Source organism: Pezoporus flaviventris, unplaced genomic scaffold (genome assembly GCF_033815535.1).
Source record: "Pezoporus flaviventris isolate CSIRO_AGI_PZ_B2104156 unplaced genomic scaffold, CSIRO_AGI_Pfla_v1 ptg000045l, whole genome shotgun sequence".
Lineage (NCBI taxonomy): Eukaryota > Metazoa > Chordata > Aves > Psittaciformes > Psittacidae > Pezoporus > Pezoporus flaviventris.
In genome coordinates, this window is record NW_026892593.1 from 765217 (window position 1) to 793166 (window position 27950).

General features: G+C 38.8%; 1 protein-coding gene across 4 annotated transcripts; it reads left to right on the forward strand.

Annotated features, from left to right (window-relative positions):
* The first annotated feature begins 384 nt into the window (after positions 1-384).
* On the forward strand, positions 385-25257 carry MDM1 (Mdm1 nuclear protein). 4 transcript variants are annotated; one of them, XM_061467146.1, is made up of 15 exons: positions 385-471; positions 1006-1111; positions 3408-3775; positions 4203-4337; positions 6156-6293; positions 8048-8181; positions 10332-10431; positions 15676-15714; positions 16075-16250; positions 17682-17960; positions 19124-19272; positions 19403-19533; positions 20302-20560; positions 21688-21756; positions 23957-25257. In XM_061467146.1, the coding sequence occupies exons 1-15, from the start codon at positions 454-456 to the stop codon at positions 24061-24063; spliced, it is 2208 nt and encodes a 735-aa protein (XP_061323130.1). In that variant the 5' UTR covers positions 385-453; the 3' UTR covers positions 24064-25257. The 4 variants fall into 4 exon arrangements, with proteins under 4 accessions (XP_061323130.1, XP_061323131.1, XP_061323132.1 ...); XM_061467147.1 differs by having other exon boundaries at positions 6156-6281; XM_061467148.1 differs by lacking the exon at positions 15676-15714.
* The last annotated feature ends 2693 nt before the right edge of the window (positions 25258-27950 follow it).

A 27950-nucleotide genomic window follows, 5' to 3' on the forward strand; every position in this document is an offset into this window, starting at 1 on the left:
ACCAGGCGTTCAGTATTCCCTTGCCCTTGCGCTGCGTTAGCACCAAGTGCCCCGCGCTGCTGACACGCCGGTGGGCGCACACGGCTCCCCATCGTCCTTCCCCAGTCACACGATACCGGCGACATAACACGGTTATCTTGCCGCAGGTAAGGGAAAAGAGTTTTAATATGGATAATGCGGCGGCGGCGGCGGCACCCAGCCAACACAGCAGCTCTGTGAACACAGCCAGCGACTGCCCCAAGCCAACATGGCCCCCGAGGGCAAAGCGGCGAAGGGAACCGGCGGCCCTGGTAAGCGCGGAACTCCCCGCCCCCTGCCGGGCGGCCGCGCAGGCGCTCCATGAGGTGAGGCTAGGCTAGGGGAGGAGAGGGAAGGCGTGGCAGGCCGAGGCCGGCGGGTTTACCAGGGGAGCGGCGGCGTTGAAGGCTGCGGTCCGGTAGTCTGCGCTCCGCCATGCCCGTACGCTTCAGGGTGAGGCGGGGCGGGGCTGCCGGGCCAAGACCGGGGCGGTGGGGTGTGTGTATCCATGTCTGTCTGTGTGCGCACCCCGGCGGGCCGGGCCCCGGGCGAGGGAAGTAGCGACCCCGGCGGGCCTCTGCGGCCGGCAGGAGAAGGGAGGGGATTCAACCGTTTATAGGGTGCCACCGGCGAGGCGGGAAAGGGGAGACCTTTGCGCTAAGGAGCTAATGAAGACGGAAACAGTTCAGTCGTGTCGATGACAGCGGGTTCTGGCTGTGTTTGTTCCTGAAACTTTATTCACTTAAAAATGTAAACAAGTTTTTTTGCGTACGTTTTGTGCATGGTGTTATTCCGCGCTTTTTCTCCATAGCAGTCAAGTAGTTTTTGCTCTTCGGAGGGAAGGTAAAGAAGGGCTGTTTGCATATGTATAGCTGAATCCTGCTGCGGCCTTGTTGGTGTTTTTCCCCATGGAGATCTGTTGCCAACAGACGCAGGGAAGCAGGATGTGCACCGGTCACTTGACAGACACCTCTCTGTTTACTGCAGGGGCTGAGTGAATATAACAGAAACTTCAGATGGAAAACCCCAGAGTTTTGTAGTCCGTTCGAGCAGCAGAAATCCTTGTGGGCAGGACTTCGGTCAGATCAGTTGGGTAAGCAAGTGCCCTGAAAAGCTGCCCCATTGATTGCAAATCTGAGCTGGCTCTGATAAGGATGAGGTGGGGCTGCAAGCCTGGAAAGGTTTGCTGTGATTGAGTACATGGCCACAATGAGCTGGTAATGTTTGTGTTTTGTGCACTTTATACATTAAAGATATATTCTTGGTCATCATTTAGAGTATGTCTTTGGATGCCATATTCTTTATGCCTTTTAATCTTAGTGTTACTTTTAAAATCTGAAAAACACATGGTTTCTAACATGCAGCGTAAGCCAAGTCTCAAGCATGAAGCACACATGTAGTTTTAACCTATACAGGGTGTGCAGAAGGAGACACTGGGTTAACTGTGGAGCATGGAAACATTAAGTAAAATTCTGTATGTAAGGGAAGACTGACTTGGGCAAAATTGCTACAAAGTAAAATTGTTATGGAAACTAACAGGAACAGCTAACAGAAAACAACACAACAAAAAGATGAGCATTGAATGGAAAAGGTTGTGGTTCTGTAATATAGGGGTTAGGGGTTGTAGACATTATTGTGGCAGGAAAATGCAGGCTTGGGAAGTAGAAGACAAAGGAAACGGCATGTGGATTCAAAGGCCTGTAGGGAGCTGAGGAGTAGGAGTAAGCTGGAGGGTGCTGACAACTGCAGTGCTTTGAAAAGGAGCAGTAAAAATAGGAATTACTGCAGTAGCACTTTTGCAATCTAGTGCAACTGCACTACACAGTCTGTGTAATTGAGAGTCCAGTATATTAATTCCTACAATATAAAGGTTCCAAATTAAAGCCTGGTAATTAAGAACCAACCACTGGGAGTAAGGTTTGTTTTTAGTTGAGATGCTAGACATTTTAATAAATAACTTAATCTTCCTAATTAATATGCTTTATATGCATTACTGCTGTTTTCCATTACTGCAAAATGTGTATTTTTTTAATTTTGCTTTCCTTAGCACGTGGGTCTGCCTATGGGTACCTGTATAAGTTCCACAACTTATGAACATTTAAACATATTAACTTCTTTTCCAAACTGTAATCAGTGCTTCTTTACCAGTCAAACTAAACTGCAAATTTTGCAAGACTTGCAATAAAGTCATGAGTTAGAAATACAAAAATTTTACCTCCTCATGTTGTAGCAGTCTTTTTGTGCTTGGTGTAGTTTTCCTACATCTTTGTGTTAATTTTCACTCACACCTTTTTTCTGGTCTTTTAACCATCTGCATCTTCAGATGTCACTCTTGCCACTTCATAGGAGTTGCAGATTGTCATTGATAGTTCCCTTACAGTTCTTCCAGTTGAAACACATAGTTAGCAGTTTTAAGGATGACTTAGACCATCACCCCAAGAAGTTAACAGCTGCAGGTACTCTGACTTCCTCCCTGATACTTTTTCAGACTTTTTCCCCTGGAATTGTTTCCTACTACCTGTATGTGTAGGTAGACATCCAAACATTCTGCATACCTGTCACCATTGTTTTTTCTCTCTTTTTCTATGTAGATTTTCATGACATAGAAGTTTCTCTCTAGCCTAGAAAGTGTTTCATTAGTCAGTTAGGGGCCTTCACTTATTTTTCTGTCACAGCTGAGTACTTTGTAGTTGGATTATGATTTCCCACTTTAAATGCTTTCAGTCATTCAATCCTGTTCTTAAAATGGTGGGGTAATTTTATTTTCATCTATGTTTGCCAAGGCCAGCAATTCTTTAAAATAATTTGATAGCTGGTTTTGTCACAGCCTTTTTACAGTTTTGAAGTTATTTTGGTGTTCAAACTGGAAAAAGTCACTAGCTATCTGAGATGGTTTTAAATCAGCATTGTATTATATGGATAAGGGTCTGTCACTGTCCTGTCACAATCATCAAGAACCTCTTCAGAGATATTGTGCATGTGTAATGAGAAATGTTTCTGGCATACTCTAGCATTGCAGATTGGTTATTCTGCATCTGTGTTAACTGCATTCTTTTACTGGCTGTGTTAGTTTTATTATTGTTCAGCTCCTAGAATCAATTTGCAAAAGGCTGTCCTGTGGCCGTGTTTGCTTTATAGGGTTTTATCCACCATGGTCCTGGAGCACCATGTTCCTGCCTCTCTTTAGTGGAAAGGAAAGATGTTCACAAATAGGAAGGAAGACAGAATTTCACAGCTGTGCCCATAATTCATAGGCTGTCATTGTTCAAGGATATTAAAATAGTTTTTTTCTAATAAGTTCTATGATAAACTTATAGTATCACTCTATTACAAGAATAAACTAAGTCTTCAATAGAATGTTTTTATTAAACCTAATATGTCTTTTTCAGGAATCACAAGAGAACCAAACTTCATTTCCAAGAGAAGGGTGCCTTACCATAATCCACAGATTTCAAAGTACTTTGAATGGACAGCAGATTGTGATTTGAATGACCCACTCAAAACTGAAGCTCTTAGGACTACAGAGTTGCATGCAGGCCACAGCAACAATGTGAATGATGTGAATGGGGAAAATACTGAAACGCCAAAAGGACCCAGAATTCCCTCAGAAGTTCGGTCACATTCAGTAGATTTGAGAGGTGAAACAGCTCTTGCCCTTGCAGAAAACAACATGAAAAAATCACCATCTGCAGCTCCACCAAATCAAAATGAAGCATTTTCATCTCCAAAAAAAGAATTAGAAAAAATGGGTAATGGGGTAAGGGAAGATTTAAAGTCTTTTTAATTGGCCATTTTAGAAATTATTAATCTTATACTTGAAATAATTTAATGCACATACATCAGCTTCTATTGTCTAACTCTCTCCTTAATTCTGTATTTTGATACTCTATGTTGTAGCTTTGTTGTTTGGAGAACAGTACTTGTGAGACCAGATTTTGGCTCAACTTAGGTCAATGGGAATTTGCCCTTCATGTGCCATCACTATTGATTTCACTTAAACAAGGGTTTAGCCAATTCTGTATCGTTGGGGTTGTTTGCTATAATGAGAAAATGCACTTTGCGTTCATTTAATTCATACAACCAAACCCCAAACTGTTGGTTTGAAAGGGTGCATTGAAAGATAGTTGACTTGCCAGACATTGTAGGAAAGGGAACACCAGTGGGTTTTTTTTCCTTGTTGTCAGCTTCACAGAGTCCTTCAGAGGAAGGCAGGCATGAATATTCCACGTTTATATACTTTCCCCAGAAATTCTGAATATCAAAGCCAGTTTGTTTGGAGGAGTCCTCATGAAAAGTCACCGATACTTGCAGCTGAACAGGTAACTTTAAAGAATCCAAAAAGTAAATGAATACTTTCTTTTTGTATCAGCAAAGGTGCTTACCTTCCGAGATTTCCTTTCTTCCACTTCTGTCAGGGGAATGACAAACATGAATATTGTTACATGTTTTGTTTTTTTTTTTTCCCTCCTTAATATACAGAAGTACAGTATAGTTAGATCTGTTTTCTTATTATTCTTTGTTGTAGTCAGGCCTAGTTACTCGTTCTCCTTATGCCTCGTTGTGTTTTGTCCTTTATAACGGGACCGCTTTCTTCTTTTTGCATTAATTTGCCTTAGGAGCTCTAAGATCCTACTCAATGTTACCCTTCACTTTTACCATTTTTATGTTAGGTAGTATATAGCTAATAACAGAGGCATGTTCAGGTGTTCTGCATTGCAACAACATGTCTTCAACTGAAATAATTCAGGTTTCACTATTTATTCTCATGGTCTTTTATGGGTTGCCACAGTTTCTTACTCAGTCTCTATCTCTGTGTGTATATACTTCTGAGCCCTAAAGTGCATCTCTAGTGTTTTTTTCTTTCATAAGAGCCACTTATATTTAAAAGAGGAGTCTTCTCATTTTATGATACTCTTGTGGCACTTTAATATGTCTCATGAGTTTTTGAACTTTGTAGGATTGGAAATGCTGCTATTTCTAATCAGACCACAAAGAGTAACTCTGGTTGTGAGTCTGCTTTGTGTTTTCAATTCACTGTTACTGGGATCAGGATTTAGAAGAATCAGCCTGTTTTTTGGTCATTTTACAGTATGAAATAGGCACTTCTGCTTTTATTTTGTCTTCTGTTTCTTCACTAGGAGCATATACATTAGTGGGATTACTACAAATGGTGCACTTTCTTACACATTTCATTATTGATGCTTGTGAACATTGTGCTGTTTCAGAAGAAAGACTAAAATCTGAAAGAGCAGACTTTTTTCACAGCTTATACAGAATAAAAAGCTGTAAGAATAAGTCTGTAGGCACTGTAAATCATAGGATAAATAAAATTTAGAGAAAATCCTAACATGTATGAATGTTTGGAAGTTCTAAATTTAAGGTTAGAATTTCATGATAAAAATTATACGTATTAACAAACTGGTATTTGTTAGATTTTTGTTGATATAATGGAGAATATATCTGAATACTGAATAATGGCAGTACCTTTCCCTTGAAGAGATTCTGTGGAAATATTGAAGTTACCCAAGTTAGGTTGTAAGTCAGACCTAAAGTCTCATAGCAAAGCTGGGGAAAGCGTATGCTTGTGACATATGGCATGGCCTTTTAATTCAGCACCCCATGATAAGATGATACCTGACCACATATTAGGCAAATTCTCTACCTTGTTTTATAATACAGTATTGATTGGAAAATAGTGGGTAGCTCAAGTTACCCAAGCCTTAAGCATCCAATTCTAAAACACAGAACAGCTGTCTGTTACTTATGGACTGCACATGTGCTTAAGACTCATAGGAAAGTTATGGCATATGCTTGAAAAAAATACGATCCTACATGAAACTGTGAAGGTGAACTGTCTTCCCAAATGAGCATGAAAGTCTGTTGGTGCACTTCAGTAAGAACAACGTTTAACCACAGGTTTAACTGTGTCTGACTTGGTCACTTTTAAATGTGTTTTTATCAGATGTAGTTTGTTTTCAATTTGTCCTAGAAGTTAATTAGTCTGCACATGATGTATTTGTGCACAACTGTCTCTCTGCTCATATGTGAGTGTATTTGCATGAATTAGTTAACTGATTTTGAAAATTTAGCCTTAAGGTAAGCAAATTACACCTTTGTTTGTTTTCTTCCCTCCCAAGGTTATTTGCAATGCAGGTAAAACTCCTGCAATTACTTCTGAAACTGCATGTGAGAGAAATTTCAAAAGCTCTCCTTCTGTTAATGGTCCACAAGAGAGAGGTGGTTCAGAAGAGAAAGGATTTCCGGTTTGTGAACAAGTAAATATTTCCCTAAAAGAAAGGCGTTAGTATACATGTGTCATTTTGATTTGTTCTTTTCTAGAATGCAGGGGTGAGCTTATGTTGAATTTTTTTAGTTACATTTTAGAGCTGGACTCAGTAGTGGTTTTGCTATAAAAGACTAAAAATAATAACACTCTGCAGCTCTGTTTGCTCTTACGGGGTTTCTGTAGTGGTTTCTGTAGTTTCTGTAGTGCATTTGTTGAGTTTACAGTGATATTTTCAGTGTGTTTTTCCTGACACCTTAATTTATGAGCTTTCAAGTGGGTTTTCTTTTTCTCTCTTTTTTTTTTTTTTTTTTTTTAATTGAAACTTGCTTTTTAGTCATTAGAACAGTTTCTGAAATGTAAATCTCTGATTTGTACTCTTATTGGTACCACTTTAATCTCTTGGTATGCAGGAGGGCTGGATGGGGGGGGGGGGTCTGGAATTTTTTGGATCTCATAAATCAGACACAGTGTGAATAAAAACAAATATTTTGATGTATGAAAGATGCCACAGTTAGAACTGATTTTCAGCCCATAGTTGTAATTTGAAGAAACATAGAGGAAGGGTTACGGTTCGTTTCCCTTTGCCTTGATAAGTTGAAAGGTAGAAAGGTAATTAATTGTATTTAGCACAAGGCTCTAACAGGACCTTGTGTAGCCTATGTAGGCTTTGTTACTCAGTTCAAAACATTAAAATGTATTTTATGGAAGTAATATGGTTGTGTGAAGCCTTGCATTTCCTTGTCTTGCTGTTGGCTTGGACAGACTTCAGTGAGATTTTAGAAATGATGGGTCTGGCTGTTATACCAGATTCAAAGATAAAGATGATTGTTGACTTGGAGGCTTCATAATTTAAAATTGAGACCTGCCCAGTGCTTTAAATCTCACCTGGGAATAAGGAATTTTATGTCTCCTTTTACCTCTTTTAGAAGATGACATGAGGCTTTCAGGAAGCATTTCTGTGTTTTTAATACTGGAAATTCAGGTTACGTTTTCCCAAGAGAGCTAATGAAGGAAGAGAATATATGAGAAGGGAATTTAGGTGGGAGTGTCTAAAACACTTCTTGTTTATACTGATAGCTGTATTCTGGTCTTGGAAAAGTTTTTGATAATTTTGGTGGGATGTTTCTCTTGTTGTTTTTTTGTTTGTTTGTTTTTTGTTTTTTTCTTGAATCTGAACAGTATCTGTGAAGATCTCTTGCATAATCAGAATTCATGCGTGAGATTTCCGAGAGGATAAAATAAGCGAGGAAAAAAACCTATCTTTGATGTGAAAATTGAACAAGTCAATTTGACCTTTTATAAATGAGAGTGACAGCAAATTAAAAATTTGGTTTATAATAAATTCCTTTATATTGCTTTGTTATTAAGCTAAGAGGTTTGGTGTTTAGGTTTGGGTTTTTTTTTATTACAAATTCCAGAAATATGTGTGTTAAGTCTTACACAGCTCAGGTTAGAATACACAGGTATTGTGTTATTTTATTTATGTGTTTTGTATTAAATTCATTTTGTAAAGTGTACAGAGGGGATCATCTAAGTAACTGAATGTTGCAGTCAGGATCTTAGCTTTGGTGTTTTGCTAGTTTATGTTTGTATTAACAAAGGAATATAATATTCTTGGTTGTATTAAGTGCGCTAAGCATCTAACTAAAAATATACTTTTTGTGAAAGCTGGATGTCAAAAGGAGTACAGGGGGATTCAGACTGATAGCTAATGTGGTATTTTTAAAATTATCTTTGCCTTAGAGTAAGAGGGAAGAACCGTTTCAAAAGCCAGCAGAAGATGCAGCAAAACAAGGGAAATCAGAACAGAAACATCCTAAACAAAAAAATAAGCAGCATATCAATCCAAAGCCCCTCTCTTTACATTCAAGTCGTGGGTATGTATAAAATAGGAAAACTTAGCCTAGTGACTAGTTGTACAGGAGCCTAGTACTTCGAATGATGGACGAAGCCATGCCATGCTGCAGTCGCAGGAGCAAATGCCCCCTCGCAGTGCTGGGATTGAGTTTCATGTGGGTACATCCAAACCTATTGTTAATTTCCATCTCCTTCTCTGTGAAGTGGAAGCTTTCTAATCATACTCATTTAGTTGAACCTTCTGATGCAATAATGTTTCTATTAATACATTTAACACGAATGACATTAAATCATTGCAGTGCAGCTAAACTTTCAGTGAGTGCTTTGGAAGTTGTATTCACCTTTTAAACTGCTCTCCTGTGCTTGCTTCATGCCTTAAAACTGTGATGATTGTACTTGATGTCTGTTTTTTCTAGTCTGTATCACCATCTGTCCCGGAGTAACAAAAGCAACCACATGAGGTAAAGGGAAGTAGAGAAATTGGTCCCATTTAGGGTAATCTTGACAAGCATGGAAATGAAATTATATGTTACTGAGTGCTATTAAGGTATCTTTTTCTTTTGCCACATTCCTACATTGCAGTAACTGAACTTGTTTCCGTTTTCCACACATCTGAGATACACCAAGAGAAATAAAAGCCCAGAATGGATGCAGGTTTTAAAATCCATAAATTAATTCATTTCTTCTGCCTTTGTACTTAATGTATGTCCCAGTGATTGCTTTTATTCACTTTCTGTTAGATTTTAGGCATTAGATTATACATGGAAGAGGAGACTTACCTAGGTCTGAATGCTGTTGGATATTGGGAGATAATTACAAAATAATCACTCAAAATTCTGTGAAAATTTCTCTGTGAAAATTTTCATAAAATTTCTTCATGAAAAAAATGAGTGGAGATAGTACGGTTAAAACCTGCGACTCTGGTTTTTATAGCTTTTTTATGTAGAAGATAATAGTTTTGCAGTGAGTAGTGTGTAAAGTTCTTGATATTTTGCTATGGCTTCTTTTCATTTAAGGACGGATTTCTGCCTCTTATGCCTTTGATGTGGTAGCACAAGACAAAAGTCTCCAAAACATTCACTGGGCAGATAGCTGTCAAAATGTACAAGTTCTCAGTATGCAGACAGGACTGTCACTTCTGATGCAAGCTGCATTGCGTGGCCTGATTTTGCAGCAGAGTGACTGGCATCAAGACACAGCAGTGATGTGTTTTTGAACTAATTCATTAGTTCTGCAACCAAAACTGAAGGAATTCTGTCAGTTTCAAAGAAAGGGACGTATTGAAAGAAATTTTGAACAAAAAGTGTTTGGGTATTTTTTTTTATCGGTATATTTCATTTTATAAAGTGCATTTTACTCTCTGACTTCAGGCTTTTATGATCCATTTCTGAAGAAGGACTGAAAAAGAGGGTGTTTTCTCTCAGTGCTGAATATATTAAAGTTAGTAATGTTTTAAAGCAAGATTAAAAACCAAAATCTCTTCAGATTTAAGCTGATAAATTCTCAGTTCAGTGCTTAAAGACCTGAAGTATTGCTTATTGCCTGCTATAGGTTAGATGGTGTTAATTTTTCTTTGTATGTGTGTGGCAGAAAGGAAAATGGATCCATCTTTTCAAGTACCGAGGCCTTCTGTAAATCAAAGCCAGTAGGACATGGATGAATTATACTGACCATTGTTCTGGTAGTCAGATGTTTCTAGCCCCAACAGTTCACCCCACCCATATGCAGAATGCCTTTAGAGTGGAGTTCATAGAAGGAAATGTCTCGGACCCATTAGTGCCAAACCAGGCATTTTTACTTAAATGCACTACCATCAGTGACTTAAACCAAAATGCTGCACTTTACATTCAAGAAATTGAGTCTTACGTGTATATTGTGTTGTGCTGATTTGGCTGTCAGGGCAAAAGCTTCTGACAGAAGGGCTGTGAGGAAAAAAAACGGGAAGAGTAACTACTTGAAGAGCCACCAACTGCGAAAGAGACTTTTTCCTCACTTTCCTAGTTGTGTTGTTATGGATGAGTTGGTGTTTTTCACATCTTAGCCCTGGCATGTAAGTGCAAGTATACTTATGATTGTTGGTATAACTTTAAGTGTGTTCTTAAAGAGTATTCTGGATATCAAGCTTTATTCTTTCTGTTGTGTTTTCCTCTTCTCATTCTTGATTTCTTAGGAAGATGAACACTGAATATAGGGCAAAATTTCTGTCTCCAGCCCAGTATTTCTACAAAGATGGAGCGTGGTCTCGTATTAGGAGTAAATTTCCCAACCAGGTGAGTATTCTTAAAACACCTGCAGCCAGAGTATGATTTGTATTTTGATTTATAGATGCAAAAGTCTTTGAATTGTGGTGTTTGTAAGATGCAGTTTTGAGATCAGAATACTCCCAAAGGTGAGTATGCAAAGGCAATTAGGTTCTGTCAAGTCAGTATAATGTATGGTAAGAAAAAGAGGAGATGCTCTGACTTAAAGAATATATAAATGTGACATCTAAAGTGAGGAGGAGTTTTGATTCCCTTACAGTCAGAATCATTCAGAACAGAGTATTGGACCAGATAACATCAGCATTGATGTTGAGCCAGATTTTAACAAGCAGAATTTTTCAAATTGTAGAATTGGATGTTAAGCGATTCCAAAGGAATAAAAGGAAAATGCCAGCATATTTATCAGCCTAGGTCAGGTTGATAGTCATGCTCAGTTTGTTAGCTTGCCATGCTGAATCCATTCAAAGCAGTCAGCTGAATTCAGTCCTACATGATATCAGATTGAGAATTTCTCTTGCAAGTTTCAGCCAATATACATATTTTCTTGTAGATTGTTCCGTAACTGTGATCAGTGTTATGTAAGAACTCCCTTGACAGAACTCTGAAAATGCTGATTGGCTTCAGGATTTCTTAGCAGTGTTATTGCACATGATTTCCTAAAAAATCAGTACTGTTAGCAGCCTGCTAAGAAACTGCTAGAGCTAGTTCTGCAACTGTTAGTTTTCACTGAATTGATTTAGGCTTCTCCCAGCTTATGGAGCCTTTATGAGATGCTGTGCTACTACCTGAAAGCATGAGTTTCCTTGTCAGCTGGGACCAAGCTGATGTGTAAGGTAGAACTGGAGCAGATGGCTCTATAGTGTTGGGCTTTGAGATTGAAAATAACATTTTCTGACAATTGCAGGAATAATGTAGCATTCAGTTCTGTGTTTCTCACTGGACTTAATTTAGCAAGTAAATTTCTTTTTAGACAAAAAAAAGTATATTTAATACATGCAAAATACTCAGTGCAAAATGGGTCTTAAGACTGTAGCGTAGTATGCGATGATTCATAATCAGATTTTTTGTATGCCTGCAGAAGGTAATCCGTTCTGTGAAAACAGCCTCAAGATGATGTTGGAGGACTAAAAACAAGTGACATTTTTATTTTTTTATATGTATTGCTGTATGGTTTGGGTTTGCTGTAATGAAGGCTGTAGAATATTCTGAACTATTGCATGCAGCCTGAGAAAGTGGTATGCAGTGTATTTCTGTAGAAGGTTATGTCATTTTTCTGGTATGTAAGACCTTAATTTGGAGACTGGCTGCTGTATCAGTAACACTCAAAACAGTCAGGAGCAGTGCTCAGCTTCAAGAGCAACTGACTAGTGAGCAAGTAAAGGGAAAGGGACGCATTGCCTTGGAATAGATTGTGGCACAGCCAGGTGGGAGGAGTCACTGCAGTATAGTCAAGGGAGAGAATGAGAAAACTGCAAGTAGACAATGGATGTTCTGCTTTACCAGGCATGATCCTTTATGGGTTGTGTTTCAGAGCTTTGCAGCATTTCAGAGATTTTCATTAGTTCCAAAGACTTTTGCAGCATTTAGAGTGTATGGGAAACCAGTAAATTATCACACTTTAGATAAGTGTTTAGGATGTGTCTGACTTTCCACAGAGGTTTTCTTGCTGACAAGGGAATTGCAGGAAACTGGAAACAAGTCACTTGGCAGTAGGCATGAACAATTAAAAAAAGAATTAAGATTTTAGGGCTTTCTGCTTGAAGTTGTGGTGGATAGCTGAAAGAGCCAAATTAATTTTAAGACTATAATAACAAGTATTTTATTGATGACACATGTGCTTAAATTACACATTTTTGATTACATACACATTTTTATGTATGCATGCCTACATTAGATCCTAATATGAGCTCATATAAAAGAGGCATTTTATAATTGGACAATCAGAATTTCTCCTGTCTGTTAGACTTGAAGTCCCATGCCTGTGAGCGTATGTTATGGTTTAACCCCAGTCAGCAGGCAGCCCACACAGCCACTCACTTAGTCCCCTGTGTCAGGGTGGTGGAGAGAATCGGGAGAGTAAAAGTGAGAAAACTCCTGGGTTAAGGCAGTTCAGTAGGTAAAGGAAAAAGCTTTTTGTGCAAGCAAAGCAAACCAAGGAATTCATTCACCACTTCCCATGGGCAGGCACGTGTTCGGCCGTCTGCAGGAGAGTCAGGCTCCATCGCACCTAGTGGTTACTTGGGAAGATGAGTACTGTCACTCCAAATGTCACTTGCTTCTTCCCCCAACTTTATATGCTGAGCATGATGCCATATGGTGTGGAATGTCCCTTGGGTCAGTTGGGGTCAGCTGTACTGGCTGTGTCCCTCTCAGCTTCTTGTGCACCCGTATCCTGCTCGCTGGTGGGATAGGATGAGAAGTAGAAGAGGCCTTGACTCTGTGTGAGCACTGCTCAGCAATAGGGAAAACATTCCTGTGTTATCAACACTGTTTTCAGCACAAGTCTGAAACATAGCACCATAGGAGCTACTATAAGGAATTTTACCTTATCTCAGCCAAAACCAGTACAGCTTATCAAACTAGTTTTGCTAGTAGACAAAGAATAGTATTTAGCTTGTGTAAATGTGTTACTGTGTGGGACTTTTTTTTTCTGTATGGAGTTTTTTGAATTTGCTATTGTTAATATTTTCATATGTATGATTGATGGTTATAGTTCTTAATAAGAAGCTTTTTGTGGGAGTAGTGAAAGCAAGGAGCAAGGTTAAAGCTTGGAATTTTCTGGTCTTCAGGAGAGGTTGGAAGAAAACCAGGGTTGCTTCTTAAAACCTCTAATACAAGAATAAAAATCCTGATAGACCCAATTCTTGGCCAGGCTTTCTTTTTTTTTGTTTGCAGCATCCATCAATACTTTTGTTCTAAAAACTACAAGATGGCATCAAGTATGGCTAAAATAGTAGGTCTGAATAAAATACTTCATTCACAGTTGAGACATAAGAAGGAATCCAGCCAGTTAAGAAATATGTTAACATCAGATTAATAAAAGTCTTCATAACTTGAAAAAAAGTGTCAAGTGCATCAGTTTTATTATAAAGCAACAAAAGTACTTCGGCCATTTGTGGTATAGGCTGCCCAACAGTCCTTTTGGTTTCTACATGATTCCATACCTGTTCCCATACTAGTGCACTGACATGAAATGTTCCTCAAAACTGTATCTAGCCTCAACATTTGGTGGGTTCTTAACATTCACCCCTTGCCAAAGGAGCCTACAGAACAACTCTCGCTTGATGTAAGTGGTTATTAGATGATAAGCTCTGACTGATCCAATCTGTTTGCTCTCTTAGTTGGGAGCACACATGGGTAACTTTGGGTGCAAAGCAAACTTTCTTAAGTTCTGATCCCAAACAGGCAAATTGTAGAAAGGTTTGGGTTGGAAGGGACTTTAAGGGTTATCCAGTTCCAACCCCTCTGCCACAGGCAGGGACACCTTCCACTAGACCAGGTTGCTCAGAGACCTGTGCATCCTGGTCTTGAACACTGCCAGGGATGAGCAGCCACAGCTTCTCTGGGCATCCTGTGCCAGTGTCTCACCACCCTCACAGAGAAGAATTTCTTTCTAATATGTCACCTAAATCTCCCCTCTGTCACCTTAAAGCCATTCGCCCTTTTCTTGTCCCTGTGTGACCTTGTTGAAAGTCCCTCTCTGGATTTCTCTCCAAGTCCTGAAAGGCTGCTAGAAGGTACCTGGAGCCTTGTCTTCTCCAGGCTGAACTACCCCAGCTCTCTCAGCATGTCTTCATAGGAGAGGTGCACCAGCCCTCTGATCTTCTTCATGGCCCTCCTCTGGACTTGCTCCAGCAGGTACATAATAATGCCGATTATTACCATACCATAATAGAATCCTGGTATGACCTTAGTTAGGCATAGCTATTACTCCTAGACTGCTACTCTACAATGTATTATTAAGGGCTGCTTTCCAGCAGTTGAATGAAGAAATTGCTTTAAGTTATGGTTTTGAAAAATTAATGTGGGCAATTCATAATCACAGGGGGCTCTGGGGCCAGTGTCCTTCTGAGATAATGCTGCCCCTGAGTCACTGGAGGAGATGGTTGTCCTTTGTACTTCTTCACAATTCACTGGAGACATAGTATTCTTCCCCTCCCTGCAGTGTCCTGTTGCTCTGGATTTATATTCCTTCTGTTGTGGCTATCATAATTAATTTTTCATTCTTCTACTTCAAGTGAATAATCCAGTAACTCACTTGCACCTCTAACTTTAAATTTGCCTCTTAAAGTGACAAGCATATATTTTTAATGGGCTGTTTTTTGGAAGCTTCTCAGGTTGAATTATGGGATGTTAGCTGGTGTGGGCTAAGTGGATTTCTGTCTGCTGCATCCAGTTTCTTTTAGTGGGTTTAGTGGAATTGGGCCAAACTGTTCCTTGCAGGAAGAACAATGTGAAGTCTATTATGAAAGAAGAATAAATAAGAAAAGCTATAAAAATGTGTTAGAGGAAGTGTCAGTACTACTTTCCTGCTCTTTGATAAAATGCTTCCTATGAACCATTTTTTAGTGAGCCAGAATTCACACAGTATCACAAAGTTATTTTTAATAATTTAAACGTAAAAGTTTTGTTGCTTTTTCTTCCTTCACTTTAATTGTGTTTGGGTGAAAGAAGACAGTGTGAGTGTTTAAGTAGTTTTAACCATAAAAGTGATTGCGTATAATTAGGAGTATAATGTCTGGAGAGCTTCACTTTTATTTTTTTAAGACTAAACCTGACATCTGAAGAGTTTTGTGTCTCATTCTTAGTTACTGATAGTCTAGAAGGGAAATGTTGATATTATGTCTTAGATAAAATAGCACCAAGAATTCTCATCAGCTCCTGGCTGAGCTAAGATTAATGTAGCTAGAGACAGTTGCAATGTTCACAGCATAGAAACTTAGCATTGCACATGCACATAGAGCTGTTGACTTGAAATAATCATAAACTAGCGGTGAATGTATTTTTATGTGTTAATGCTTAGAAATCTAGATGAATTTCATCCAGGTTGGCAAAAACTGTTGAAACACCAGTACTGATGTATTTGTTTTACAGCTTTTTACTGAATCTCAGGGAGGCAGCATAGAGCTATGCTGATAGGTTTTTTTTATTTAATTTCTTACTTAGATTGAAGTAAAGTTACAAGAATTGTAACAACAATACAGTGTTGAGAGAAAAATAAGAAATTTTAAAATTATTCTGTATTCTCTTTAGGCTTCTCAAAACACCCTAAATTCCATGTGGTATATGGAGGTTGGTTCCATCTATGTCCCTGTTTTTGATGTTTGGAGCACTGTGTCTGATGGGAAGATTAGAATTCAGCACAAAACTTATTTGTAGTGGCTGCATAACTTTTTGTGCTCTTTGAATGAATAATTGACAATTTTGCTTTGGCAACATGGCTCAAACACGCTTACTAAATACACCCTTTTGTTGTGTTTGCTTTCTCTTTGTTGCATTTACTGCAGCATGCAATGGTTGTACTGTGAATGGCTCTGTATTATAAGTAATTTGCTTTTCTCCTGTAGCTGCTATTAGCTAATGCAAATATGTTATAATAGCCTGTTGGTGAACTTTAAACAAACATGCAACTTATGAAGCCTTGATGTGTAGGTGAAAGAACTTCGAGAAAGAGCAAAGGCATACAGGCAACGAGTGGAGGGAACTCACTTCTCCCGAGACCATCTCAATCAGATCCTGTCTGATAATAACAGTCTTTGGGATGTGTCCTCAAATTCCAGTTCAGAAGAAGGCATCAGCAACAACATCAGAGCACTAGATCTTGCTGGGTAAGGTTGTTATTTCTGCCTATTATAGTGAAGCTTTGAAATGGAGCAAAATGATGAATATCAGCTTAGCATAGCTGAAAGATCTTGGATGTTTGACTGGAGTCAAGATGTGATAGGGCAGGGTGCTCAATAATCTCATCTAGGCCCCCTTTCCCCAGAGCCTGGACTAGATGGTGTTAAGAGGACCCTTCCAACCTGGCTGTTCTACAATTCTGTGATATGTAAATTCTCTAGAACAGATGCAGGCGTTTACCTTTTCATAGATATATCAGTCGATACGTGCTCAAGTGGAAAATGGGGTACAGTCCAGTCTTCTGAAAGGAGAGAAGGTTGCTCCTTTATAATTCTCCACAAATGCATATTTAGTGTGGCAACCTTAGTCTGTCTCATCAAGTCCGGAGGAATTTCCCACTGACTCATACGGAAGTAATGCTATTCTTTCCGCTGGAATGGTATGAAGTATGTTTTGCCTATTGAGATGTTACCAGTGTTCTTGTCAGGATTAATTAATCTTGTGGTTGAGTCTTAGAAACTGTTTAGTTCCAAGATGAAGTTTTAGGAACTGGAATGGTGTACATCCATTTTCTCCTTCCTTGGAAGGCCATCAGAATTGGCCGATACTGCTAGGAAAATTCAGAATTGGTATTTTAATAAAATGTACAGACTATTGTTGAAGGAAGGAGGACAAGAAAAAGCCATTGTTGTCTTATTTGAGATCTGATATTTAAAACCGTGCCTTGGATGCCTGTGTCTGTAGACCACTTTCACTGCCGTGCATGCACTACTTGTCTTCTGTGTGAGAGATCTACCCATTGGCATGCCCTAGTAACGTTGGGGGATTACATGTAAAAGGGTATTTATTACACTATGTGTGATACTAAGTATGGTGTAATTTTTTTGGTCTATCAGTTTGGTTTTTTGCCTGTGAAATGCAGATCCTCTTGCTGATCTCATTTCTGTGCACTGGGCTAATTTGCACTGACTTCTGTGAGCAGTTAAGAATTTAACACTTTCAAAAAGTTGTGCCTAGAGAGGAGTCTTCTAAACTGTTTTCCTTTCAAAAATGTGCTATCAGCTGTCCCTTTATACTGAACTTTTTTTTTTTTTTGAGCACTTCTGATAATCTAACTTGTTGTTTAAATTGGAAATAGAGCCCTAATTTTACATTACAGTTTTTGAAATGATAATCCAGAAAGAATTTTCACAGAATCTAGTTTGAAGATGGATTGTGCTTAAACATCAGTTAGAACTTCAGTGGAAATTTAACCATTCATCATGTCAACTATACTACTTTTTAATATCTGAGATATACTTTTGGGAGAAAGGCTGAACTGGATAAATGTGTTCTACATAGACATGTGTATATCATGCAAATAGACGTGTATATCATGCAAATCAACGGTATGAAACACTGTGTTCTTTGTTACCTAGAGTTTCTGAAAAGGAGACTTCACCAAGCCCACAAATGCAGCAGCAGCCTGACTCGAGGAAACAGCCACACCAGGACAGCGCTGAGACAAAAGATATGTCAGATGCTGTAACTGTTCCGGTCCAAAGGCGTTTAGTTTGGGGTGAGCAAGAAGAAACTGAAGAAAGGGAGAATCGGCAATCAACAGAAGAGGGAGAAAAAGAAGATGAACAAGCAGCAGTTTTGGCTCAGCAGTCAGAAGAAAACAATAAAAATGCCAATGAAGACAAGAAAATAGAAGGGTAACTGAACATTTTTGTGATGTATATACAGACTCTCTTCCTCTAACATCTCAGAAATTTTCAGGTTAACTAATTTTTGGTTTAAAAATCAGATTTACTTAAGAGAGCATAAGTTGGTGTGACATTACTTTTGTTTTTAACAGTATGATAAGGAATGGGAAAGTCCAAGGCATTAAGCTGGTTGATGAGAGTGGATTGATCATTACGAATAGGGGATTTCTAACTTGCAGGACAGAAGTTTGTAGAAGCAAACAGTTCTAATGTTTTGGGGGTTTTCTTCCAAAACTATAAAATTTGCAATATGGGCTTCTTAGGCTGTTCATTACACAGCAGCCAAGTGTACTGAAAATTAAAGCTTACTATTTCCTTCAGACAGGCCATGTGGGATTGATAGGACTGAAAAGATAGAATACATGCTAGTCTTGTACTTAAGCATCTGTTTTTCTTAAACCTTTCCCACTCCCCAGAAAAAAACAAACCAAATCCCAACCAAGCTGGTTGGCCATGCAGAGCAGCTTAACCCCTGCAAGTTATCTAAGTCTGCTTGAGAGCTAGAAATGAGGCATTCTTTGCCTAAATGTCCTCAGAGTATGTCTAGCATGCAGCCATAGGTTCAGGTTACTTGCACAGTGTGAGTATGCCCCCACCTCCTTTTGAAATGTGTCTCGAGAAAGAAGACAGAAGTGGTACTGCTGATTCATTTAATAACCTGGGGGCTAAAGCAGTCGCATAAATGTGGGATACTTGGTTTCAGTTCTACCACATTGACTGAAAAGAGTCAAACCCATATTCCCCCCTCTGAGGTGGCAACTGGGTTCTAAGATTTTCTGGGGAGTGCTCTTTCCAGGTCTCCTGTTGAGTCTGCTACTGTGTAGCAATACACTCAAGGTTTATTGGGATAGAGGGAGCCTGTACTTGCAGCTTGAGACAATTTATATATGTTACCCAGTTACATAAAAAAAAAATGACATAAACTAAGACTGAGGGGTGGAATCCAGGACTTCCCGTTGCAAGCAGATGTTTTGGCTACAGGCTCTTGGTGTTTTATGAACCTAACTGTCTTGCCCTAGGCTTCATTGTAGGAATGTGTTAGAAACAAAAAGCTCAAGTGCAAGACTCTTGAGTCCTTAGCTAATCCTTTAATCATTTCTCTTTTTTTCCAGTGAGAATGCCTTAGTATTGAATTCTTCTGCAGCTGTGTCAGATTCTTCTTCTGTATCCTCAAGGACAGGAGGCAGGCTTCCAACCCCGAAGCTGAGAGCGCTTGGTGGAGCTCAGAGGACTCATCATGATCTCACTACCCCAGTTGTTGGTAAAAAGACTTTTAAACGCAAAGTAATATTTCAAGAATTAAAGGGGGGAAAAAAAAGAAGACATGTATGAATTAGTTTATTAGGTTATTTAAGCTTATAAAGCATTTTTCATTTTCTCCACTGCAACAGGAGGTGCGGTTCTAGTGTCTCCTCCTAAATTCAAGTCTTCATCTTCACAGCAGAGAACACGAGGTTTAGGAGCAGACCCTTCTTCAGCTAAGCAAGGTGCAAGAGAAGCTTCAAAAAGAAGGTCCTTCCGGGTGAGCCACAAAAGAGACTTACAGTTCTACATTTTGGAATGTGCTTTCTAATTAATAGCAAATAATTTATTTAGTATGTTATTTAATATTTTTTTTCTTCAGTTGTCATCTACTAGTCTAAAAAAAATCAGCATCTGTGACTAAAAAAGGCTGATGTCTGAATGAAGAATTTATTGGGGGGCATCAGGCAAAGGAGTTGAGGCTATTGGAGTAAGATTGGATGAGCTCCATTTTGTTTTTTTCTGCTACATGCACAGGATCTATTAAAAAAAACCCAAACAAAACAAAATAACCCAAAACAAAAACACAGCCCTCCCCCAACAAAATACACACACAAAAAACCAAACCCAAACAAAAAAAAAACAACCGCCACATTAAAGTTACTGACATAGGGCACAGTCCAGATTCCTTGACTTGAAAGAAGTTCAAAAAGGGTTAGGTGCCTGTGTACAACATGTGCCAGAATAGCTTCATTCTTGCTTTCCTTTACTTCTGTGCTTCTTTTACTTTGCAGCTTGCGTTGTTGATAAAAGAAAAATGGAAACATTTAGGAGTCGTTTAACTGTCTTCCTCGCAAAATTGTGGGTTGGTTGGTTGGTTTTTTGTTTTTTTTTAGGTCAAGTTGTGCTTAGTCTGTGTTCTACAAAGACAGCGAGCGTTTTGCTGCATACATCCCTGTAGCATGTTTTGTGATAGAAGCAAGTTTGTGATAGAAGAAGTTTGGTTTTGGGGTGTTTTTTTAATTATTTTCTTTCTATTGTGTTTTAGCCTGATGTGGAAGTGGAAGCTGTGCCGCTCCTTACCTCTCCACCTGCTGGGCTGGGAACTTTGGATCCTCTGCCACTTAGACAGGATCAGTGGCCTCCTAACAGGGTTTCTGATCAGCAAGCTCCTTTTGCTTCAGTCCATCAAGGGTGTTCCTCTACACCTCGTGTGCAGAAGTCAGCCAAAAGCTGTTCTATGCCTTGCTGGAGTCCTTCTTGTCGTATTCAAGGGACTCTCAAAGATCCAGAATTCCAGCATAATGGTGGGTTTGGGGTATTAACTGACTATGTTAGAGTGCTGCAGGATAGGAATGGCTACAGTGCAATGCTCGGGCCAAGAGAGTGCTGAGATTGCTGACTTACACTCTACGAAGAATGTGTTGCTTGTAAACAAAAGCTCTTCTATTACATGTTTAGTCTTGCTGTGGAAATGTGTACAACTTTCCACATTAGTTTCAGATTCCATTAATATCATTGTATTCTAGTGGTCTGTTTTCTAATTTTGCCTTATTTTTAATAAGTACTTACTCATTATGAGAATTAATTTGGTTTAGCATGAACAGTTGTAGTTTTTAATCTTTTTATGCTGCAACTAGATGCTGTGATGCTTTTCCACCTGCAGTTATCAACAGCAGAATGTAACTGGGTACCTTTATGGTATAGTGTTATTTTGCAGGAGTTGCGGATATCTGAGAGATAAGCTCCTTAAATATTTCTGCAGCATATGGAAACAAAAAAGCCATCTATAGATGATTTATTGGGTATTGAGAGAAACCTTTTCTTGGCTGAGGAGGGATTTGTGCTGGCACAGTTCAGAGATCTTAAACAATGTTTAGGGCCACTGGGGACATGACAAATAAAAGAATCCTTCACTTCTTAGTCAAAATAAAGTTTATGTGCTTGACTCCATTCCAGAAAGACTTTCTAGAGCTGCTTAAGGTCCCACAATTTTCAATCCTCACATTATAAGGATTAGCTAAACTAAAGTAGTATTTCTGCTCTAGAATGGAAGGAGTAGTTGTCAGGTTAAATGGGATGGTGAAATCCAGAGACTTTCCTCAGAAGGAGGTTAGAATTGGTCCTATGTTCTAGCTCTGCACCTCAAGTTCGCTAAGTGAAAGTCACTAAGTAACTTGTAGTATCTACACAAAGATAGGTACCTTAAGAAAAATACAGTAGAATAAGTTTATTTTACCTCAGTTTAAAGAAGTATAGTGGAGGTTTTTGTATGTTTTCTATTTATAAGACTCATGTTTTGGAAATAATGTTGCAACATTTTTAAATGTTGTAAAATGAAATATTATCCTTTGTCTATTTTGAAAGGATTAAAAACTATTCCTTTGATATTTTTCTTTTTCTTTTCTTTTTCTTTTTTTTTTTTTAATCTTAGGGAATGTTGGCAATCCAAAAATGAGATCATTCCAGTTACCCCTTCAGGAAAGAAACTATAAGGATGAAGGTATTTCTTGTCCCGAAGTATTGTTGTATATCATGTGTATATTACCTAGAGTAATTTTAACTTTTGCACTAATGTGAGAGGTTTCTGAATGCAGTAATTCATACTGGTTTATGTGTTTGCATGAATATCTACTGCATTGTATTATATTTCATCAAAATAGTTTGAAAGTGTTCATCCGAATAATCTGAAGCAGGAATATGAAAGTATAAATGCGACCAAAAATTAAATAGACCATTGTGACTCAATACGGTTACTGGAGCTTGCTCAGTTCCCCACCTAAAATTGTTTCTTCCCACACGTTTTTAAGCCTTTGTGTAATAGCAACAGAAGCAAACTGCAAAATGCTCACAGCTGCAGTAACTTTGGATGCAACTTGAAAGGTACCACAAATTTTAAGATAAAGATTTTGTTTGTAAGACTTCAGCACCAGATAGGCAGCATAAAATGCTTCCTCTGACTTGAATTTTCACAGCTGTTCCTCTGCTCAGACTGTTAGGGGTACTTATGGCATCCTGTTATTCTGATTGCTGTTTTGGCCTTTTTTTCTCTTTACTGTAAACTTTATCTGGAGGAGCAGTCAGTGCACAGCCCACCGGTACATCTTGGCCTTTTTGTGGGCAGACATAAAGTGTTTCAGTAGTGTGAGTCAACTAAAGGCACTGTAGCCTCATTAGCTTGAACTATTGCTGTATATTGTTTCTTAGCATGGTGTATGAGGTTGAGATTGGTGTGGTGCTGTGCTAGTCGCAATCACCTGTGTTTGGTTTAGATTAGAGTAGGGGCAGAGCAAGTTCCTATCTGAATGCAGTTTATTTATAAATACACCCCAAGGCAACCAGAAGCTTTTTTCTGTAGCCCTTATGCTTGTTTGCTGCTTGGTTTTAACCAAGGTTCAGAGTGATTCTCTATTTTACTCATTGCAGTTGTCTGGAAAACATGTGGGTTGTGCAGATGGCTCAGCCAAGCATCTGTGTGTCTACATAAACCATACAAAATCCTATAGTACTCTGCAGCTTCCCACAAGCTTGCTGCACACAGGCTAAATGCTATAACTGCTGTTTCTTTTTTTTAAATTTTTTATCTTTGAGCTGAGTGATGATGTATAAGCTTTCAGAAACAGGTGAAGTGTGCCAGCTCACAGATATTTCATATGTCCATATTTGTTCATGTACATACAAACCTGGGAGTTATTCCAACGACATGTCTATCTGCAGAAGTGCAGTTAGTGGTTTTCTCATACATGGGAATATAGTTGTTATGCACAGTGTGTGAGCCTGTTATGGGCTGCTTGGATCACTGTATTTCAAGAATTTACAAATGCTGCTGCAAAGTTAATTGAAACACTGGCAAAGTACAGGTTCTGTTTGGGTCGAGTTGTGGAAATTTGTTTTGTTTTCCCCTAGGGAGGGCAGGAAAGTAGTGATACAGTCCTTCTTAACCTATTGCTGGAGAACGGGTGTAATTAAGGTCATTGTTCATAGAGGGCATTTCTGCAGTAGCATAATGTGATGCATTATCAGAGAAGCAGCATCTAGTCTGCTTAATTTTAAGAGTTCTGCTGGATGAAAGTAGTCCCTGTATTCCAAAGGAAGACCTTTCAAAAGTACAATTTTAAAACATGCTTCTTGTTGTCTTTGTATTAAATTTCCTGTTTTCTTCATAAGACACATTTCTTTTAACAGCTTGTGGTGCACTAGCTGGGTTTGGCACAGAAGAGCTCTTTTGGCAACATAGGTTATGGTATTTAGTCATGTGTTATTCTAAGGTTGTCTGCTTTGCTTGAAGCAGTGGGTTACTTTCATGAAAGTGTTATTATCAGAGGCTAGGCTATACAGACTTCAGTGGCAGAGGAACAATATCTGAGATCTTCTGATGCAGGAAAGTAAATGCAGAGGTGACTTGGAGAATCTGGCAATTCCCAGGTGACCATAGGGATGTCATTATAGAGTTTGTCAAGAGCTGGGCATGTAGCTATGTTAAACTTACCTAGCATTGTAATAGTTTTCTAGTGAGATTCTTCTCCAGCATGTCAGTTACTAAGTAATAAAATTGAGGTGCATTGTAGTACTATTTTAGCACCCATGGTGAAAGAGGGCATAAAAATATTTGTACTTCTGACATCTGCCATGAGTGTCAACTGTGTTTTAATAGGTATATTTAATCTTCCTATTTACTTTTCCCCTTGTTGCTTTCCTTACAGATGACAGATTGTCTCAGATCTCTGCTCGCTCGGCAGCATCTAGCTCACTTGCATCTCAGATACTGGAACGAGCTCAGAAGAGGAAAGATTTCTGGGGCAAGACATAATCTCTCCCACCTGTTGTATAGAAACTGTTCTGTAAAATGATTTATTTTTTTATAGTTTGTAGTGTACATTTTTAAAAAATTGTGATTGTAGATACCATGCAGCGTCCTTTCACTTAACACTAATGTGGCCCAAGTTTTAAGACTTGCCATCCCAATTTAAATCTTCAGTATTTAAACCAGTGTTGAAAATAGTGTTGAAAATGTAGGTCCTTTATATCTGAGAGTTACATTTTCACTATGACACAACAGCCATGTGGTTTGGGTTTTGTTTTGTGTTTTTTGGTTTTTTTTTTACGGTGGCACCTCTTGAAACCAAGATAATTATTTTTTTTTTTTATGCAACCCGTGTGTAGCTTGCCAAGTTCTTCTGCTGCAGTCATGCAGTATGACCTGAGGGCAGTATTTAGGGGCAACACCATCATTCATTAGACGCCTCAATTACTTGATATTAATCAGCTGTCTTAAAGGCAATTATGATATATTTATTTATGTTACTATATGAATTGTCAGTACAACACAGTGCTGTAACAAAAAGTCGCTTTTGCTGCTTACAGCTTTTAACCTGTTACCAAAAAAATCCTTTTTTCTTAATGAAGCTAATATGGAACATACAAGAGTTTGTGAAAAGGACACAAAGTGTTAGGGTTTGTTCGCTGTCCAGTTTTTTTTGCCAGGATGACTATTAGAGTTGAGTTTGTCAGAGTACTTACGTGAACATTTGTCTTTTTTGCGGAAAAGATCCTTGTTTAGTGCTGATTTAAACTTCTCTAGAAAAAGCAACCTTATGCAGTGGCCTTCCCCAGCCCCACTTCAAACTCAGGTATTTAAGAGTAGTTGATCTCTTAAAGTAAATTCAGAGGAATGTTTTTGTTTTTCCTGACTTTGATGTTTTAATTACCTCTTCTAGTTGCCTGTTTCTGGGAGACTGACATACTGTTGTGACTGTCACAGTTAAAAGTATGATTTATGCTGACAGCTTGTTTTATCTTTCTAAGAGATGAAACAAGTTAACTTGAAGTAGAGGAAATAGGTGGCTAGCAGCTAGTTTAGTTCTTCTTGTGTAGCTTCAAGTGTTAATATTACTTCATTTGGAAATTTTATACAAGAACAACTTGAATTTTGTACACATTTACTTACTTTTTGATTTTGTATACAATTATGTATGCATATTACTGAAAATAAAAATGGTTGATTTGTTTCTAGTCAAGTTATGCTGGATAAATTTGTGGAACATACTGTGTTGGCACTTCTGTGTTCAGTTCTCTGTTTTACCTGTTCAGCTGGAATATTTGTGGACTTTTGAAAAACAAGAAGCTACCCCATTTCCGGTTTTCAGAAAGTTACTAAAGCTAGATATGTTGGTACTTGGAATTATGATTGGCTACAGATACTAGTCCTACATACTACAACAGCATATATGCCGATTTTGCTTACAGTATTGCAGCATGAATCTGGTGCATCCGGGTAGCTCTGAATTTGTTGGATGTGTGCTGTATGGGATGTGCATATTGATTTCTGCCAGGGAGACAGTAGGTGTGGTAAAGGGTGATAATTTTTGTTGCATGGGGATACAAACTCCATTTAGAGATAAAAATGGAAGCCCTTGGTGTCTTATACATCATTGTGACATTATTTCTCATCTAAACAAATCTTATCTTTTACCTGAAATTTGTAATTGCATTTACTTTTGGATAGAAGTATTTAAGGCAAATGTAGACAAAATATCATTTTTGAGTAATGCTAGTGCAAAGCTTCTGAAAGATGTTCTTCTGTAGCCTTCAAGGCAGATGTAAAATGATTTATGCCTGCCTTCTGCTATTGTTGTTACCTAGTTCAAGAGGGGGTTTTGTTTTGTTCAGACCAATCTTCAAACATGTTTCCTGTTGTGTTTTCCAGCAAGCTGAACATGGAGAAAAGGTTCAAAAGTGCACCCTTTATTAATAATTACAAGTGCGTGCTGTGTAGTGAATGTGTTTTGTTTTCTGTCAAGGAAATCTTAGAAGCCTTCAAGTGGAGAGACAAAGTGGATAAATAAGGAGGAAGGCAATTGCCAATAGGAGATACATCTAAGGAATAAACAGCTTTGGGAGCTTGTCAACTTCAGGTCAAGTTTTACATGTTCCCAGCCCGTAAGTGTTGAATTATATGTCTTCAGCTGCTGTTCCCGAGTTGGGTATCCTTGCTTGGTGAATCTCGCTGCTGGAGGTTCACAGCTCTCAACCACCTTTGCAAGTAAATAAGCTGGTTCTTCCTCACTGACCACTGCCAGCTGGTGAAAGGCTTTCCTTTACTCAGTTTTCCTGCCAATGAAGCATTCCCCCAGCAAGGCCACAAAGAGCAGACTTGATTCCAGTCACTTCTCAAAAAGTTTCCGTCTTGCTAGATAATAAGGCTGTTGGCTGGCTGTAGGAATGAGAAGTGAGCTCTTGGTATTTACTTAATCTTGATAAAAACGGTTGTTAGCCTAGGGGTTAGAACAAAGATCTTCCTATTCCTGAAGCTGTGCTCATTCTGGCATCTTCCTCCTCTTCTCTGTGGCCAAATCACTTAGGGTGGAATGACCTCATCAGGAGGGGTGAAGCACCTCTCTCAGCAGTTACGCAGTTACTCTGGAGAGGTTTGGATGACTCTGGGCATGAGGAGAGTTTTTAGGATTTAGCTAAATGCCTACAATAGCAGCAAGGTAGTATTCAGGCACTTGCATCCTTTTATGGCTCTGGGCTTTAATTTCTTTCCAGAGTCTCAGTTTCCAGTGACTTTTGTGGTGCATCAGCCTTCTCTACTTGAAATAGTTGAAAATACTCCTCAACCCCTGGGTTGAACAGTTGGAGAAGAATCAGTTGGGGCTTTCTAGCTCTGCAGGGAAGTTTTGAGGGAACATCTGGGATTGTGGATAATCCCGTTCAATTAAAAAAAGATCTGCTAAAATGCCTTAGTTTTGCAATAATATTTTGTTGTTAATTTCAAATTTTAACACCTTACCAATGTGAGTTCTGAAACATAATGTGAGGTATGTAAATGTCATTAACCTTACAAATGTAAGCTGTCTCTTTAGCCATCAGAGCTAGATTGCTTGTAAGGAAGGGGTAGGCAACAAGGCGTGTTTTTGTCACATACAATCTGGATTAAGTCCCAAGGCTGCACAGTACTCTTAAGTCATTATAGGTGTGTTGTGTAGGGATTTTTCAGCCTTTTTCAATGAACAGATCCATACGTCTTCTGTATTACTCATGGATCCCTATGTAGTGAGCAACAACGGAAACTTATCACTCCTGAAAACAGGTTTGCCTTCACCAATGCCTTGCAGGGCGCCCAGGTTGCCCCTGGACCTAGGGGCCACAGCCTGAAACCCCAGTGTGTGTTGCAGAAAGATGAAAGGAAGTGAAATTACTTACCAGCTACCAGCATTCTCCTTCACTCATAAATTCTTCAAGTCCAGGTACTAAGTTGTTTTTCTTATTTGACTCTTGGTGTCATTGCTTTCTGGCAGTTAGTGGAAGAAAAAGGAATTTCCAGGTACTATCAGCAATACTCTGTGAGCAAATTTGTAGTACTTGAAGATGGGGCAGGAAACAGAGCTGCTTTGACCAATTTAGTGTGTACTATTTGCATAATACCATATTGCTTCATTACCTCTGGCCGTTCTTGCAAGGCTGAGCTGGCACCTCATGTTCTGGTATCTGAGCAATTCTTACCATCTGGTAAATTTGTCAGTAAAGAGCCCCATTACCATCTGATGCAAGTGGAAGCTTTGCTATGCTCTTGTTGACCAATTTTTAGTGTAGCCTGAAGGGAAATTGTTCCATTACTCAGATGCACACAAATGTGTGATAAAGAAAACAAGCTGAATAGTAATTTTCATTTGAAGTGACCTAAATCAATGTCCT